Source organism: Eimeria tenella, genomic scaffold (assembly GCF_000499545.2).
Source record: "Eimeria tenella Houghton genomic scaffold, Eth_scaff2191, whole genome shotgun sequence".
Taxonomy (NCBI): domain Eukaryota; phylum Apicomplexa; class Conoidasida; order Eucoccidiorida; family Eimeriidae; genus Eimeria; species Eimeria tenella.
In genome coordinates this window covers 2,487-3,925 of record NW_013542044.1, presented here as the reverse complement: position 1 = coordinate 3,925, position 1,439 = coordinate 2,487, and the positions used below count along the sequence as shown (strand labels likewise).

The window sequence follows — 1,439 nt, the reverse complement described above, 5'->3', positions numbered from 1 at the left end:
TTTTGCAGCAGCAGCAGCAGCAACCGCCAGCTGAGGCCCCATTATTTTCCGTTTGAAATCAAAGATAAATATTTATTTGTTTGTTTGCTCACTCAATTCGTCTGAGCTCCTAAACTCTAAACCCTAAACCCTAGACGCTGCTTCGCTGCGAGCGACAGCAGCAGCAGCAGCAGCAGCAGCAGCAGCAGCAGGTCTTACCAGGGGCGTTAAGCTTCTTTCGAGCTTCCCTCTATTTAGCCCATTGCTTCGGGTGTACATACACCTTAAAAGCTAATCGCCGGGACTCCGCCTCTCCTGCTGTTGCTGCTGCTGCTCCTGCTGCTGCTCTTCAGGGCTTTTAGCCTTGAGGCCAGTAGCTGTCTATACACCTGAAACCGGCAGCGTACCGCACCTTGCTGCTGCTGCTGCTGCAGCTGCTGCAGCTGCTGCTGCTGCTGCTGCTGCAACTGTGAGCACTTAGCTCTCCGCCTGCTGCCTCATGGGCCCCTGATCACGGGCAGGGCTCTTGCTGCTGCTGCAGCTGCTAGAGCGCCTGTCGCTTCTTTCTGAGGTGTACGTACACCACAATGGAGGAGACGAAGATCTGGTTCACCAAAGACCCTTGCGGGGCCTTCTGCATGCTGCTAGTAAGTTTGCTGCTGCTGCTACTGCTGCTGCTGCTGCTGCTGCTTGTGGGGCTGCTGCTGGTGGCTGTGCTGCTGCAGATGGTGGCTGCGCTGCTGCTGCTGACGGTGCTGCTGGTGGCTGTGCTGCTGCGGCCAGTGGATGTGCTGCAGCTGTGAGTGGGTGTGCTGCTGCTGTTGCTGCTGCTGTTGCTGCTGCTGTTGCTGCTGCTTCTGCGTCTCTGGTGCCGGTGCTTCTGCGTCTCTGTTGCTGCTGCTTCTGCGTCGCTTTTGCTGCTGCTTCTGCGTCTCTGTTGCTGCTGCTTCTGCTTGTCTGCTGCTGCTGCTTCTGCGTCTCTGTTGCTGCTGCTGCTGCTGCTCCAGCTCGTGCCCGCTTTCCCTTGCTGCGGCGATTTCCGCTGCATGTGCTGCTGCTGCATCTGCTGCTGCTGCATCTGCTGCTGCTGCTGCTGCTGCAGACTCATTTGCTGATGCTCTTTTCCAATTACACGATAACTTCTTGTCTCGTTAATTGGTAGGCCTTCAGGTGTACGTACACCTCAACTAAGACCCAAGCAGCAGCACTTTATTTTATTTATTTACTTATTTATTCTGTTTACTCATTTATTTATAAATGTTTATTTTATTTATTTATTTATTTATTTATTTAATTTATTATCTATTTTTATGCTTTTGATTCCTTTATTCTTTTTCCCTTTTATTCCTTTTTGACTTCCTTTCTTCTTTCTATTTTCCTCTTTGCTGCTGTCTTCTTATTTATTTACTAATTATTTATTATTTATTATTATTTATTTATTTATTTATTCTTTATTGTTT

General features: G+C 49.3%; 1 protein-coding gene across 1 annotated transcript; it reads right to left on the bottom strand.

The window, feature by feature from the left end:
- Positions 1 to 523: 523 nt before the first annotated feature.
- On the bottom strand, positions 524 to 1,087 carry ETH_00039735 (uncharacterized protein; the record flags this gene model as incomplete). The annotated part of the gene is made up of 1 exon (XM_013374614.1): positions 524 to 1,087. The coding sequence occupies one exon, from the start codon at positions 1,085 to 1,087 to the stop codon at positions 524 to 526; it is 564 nt and encodes a 187-aa protein (XP_013230068.1).
- Positions 1,088 to 1,439: the final 352 nt, after the last annotated feature.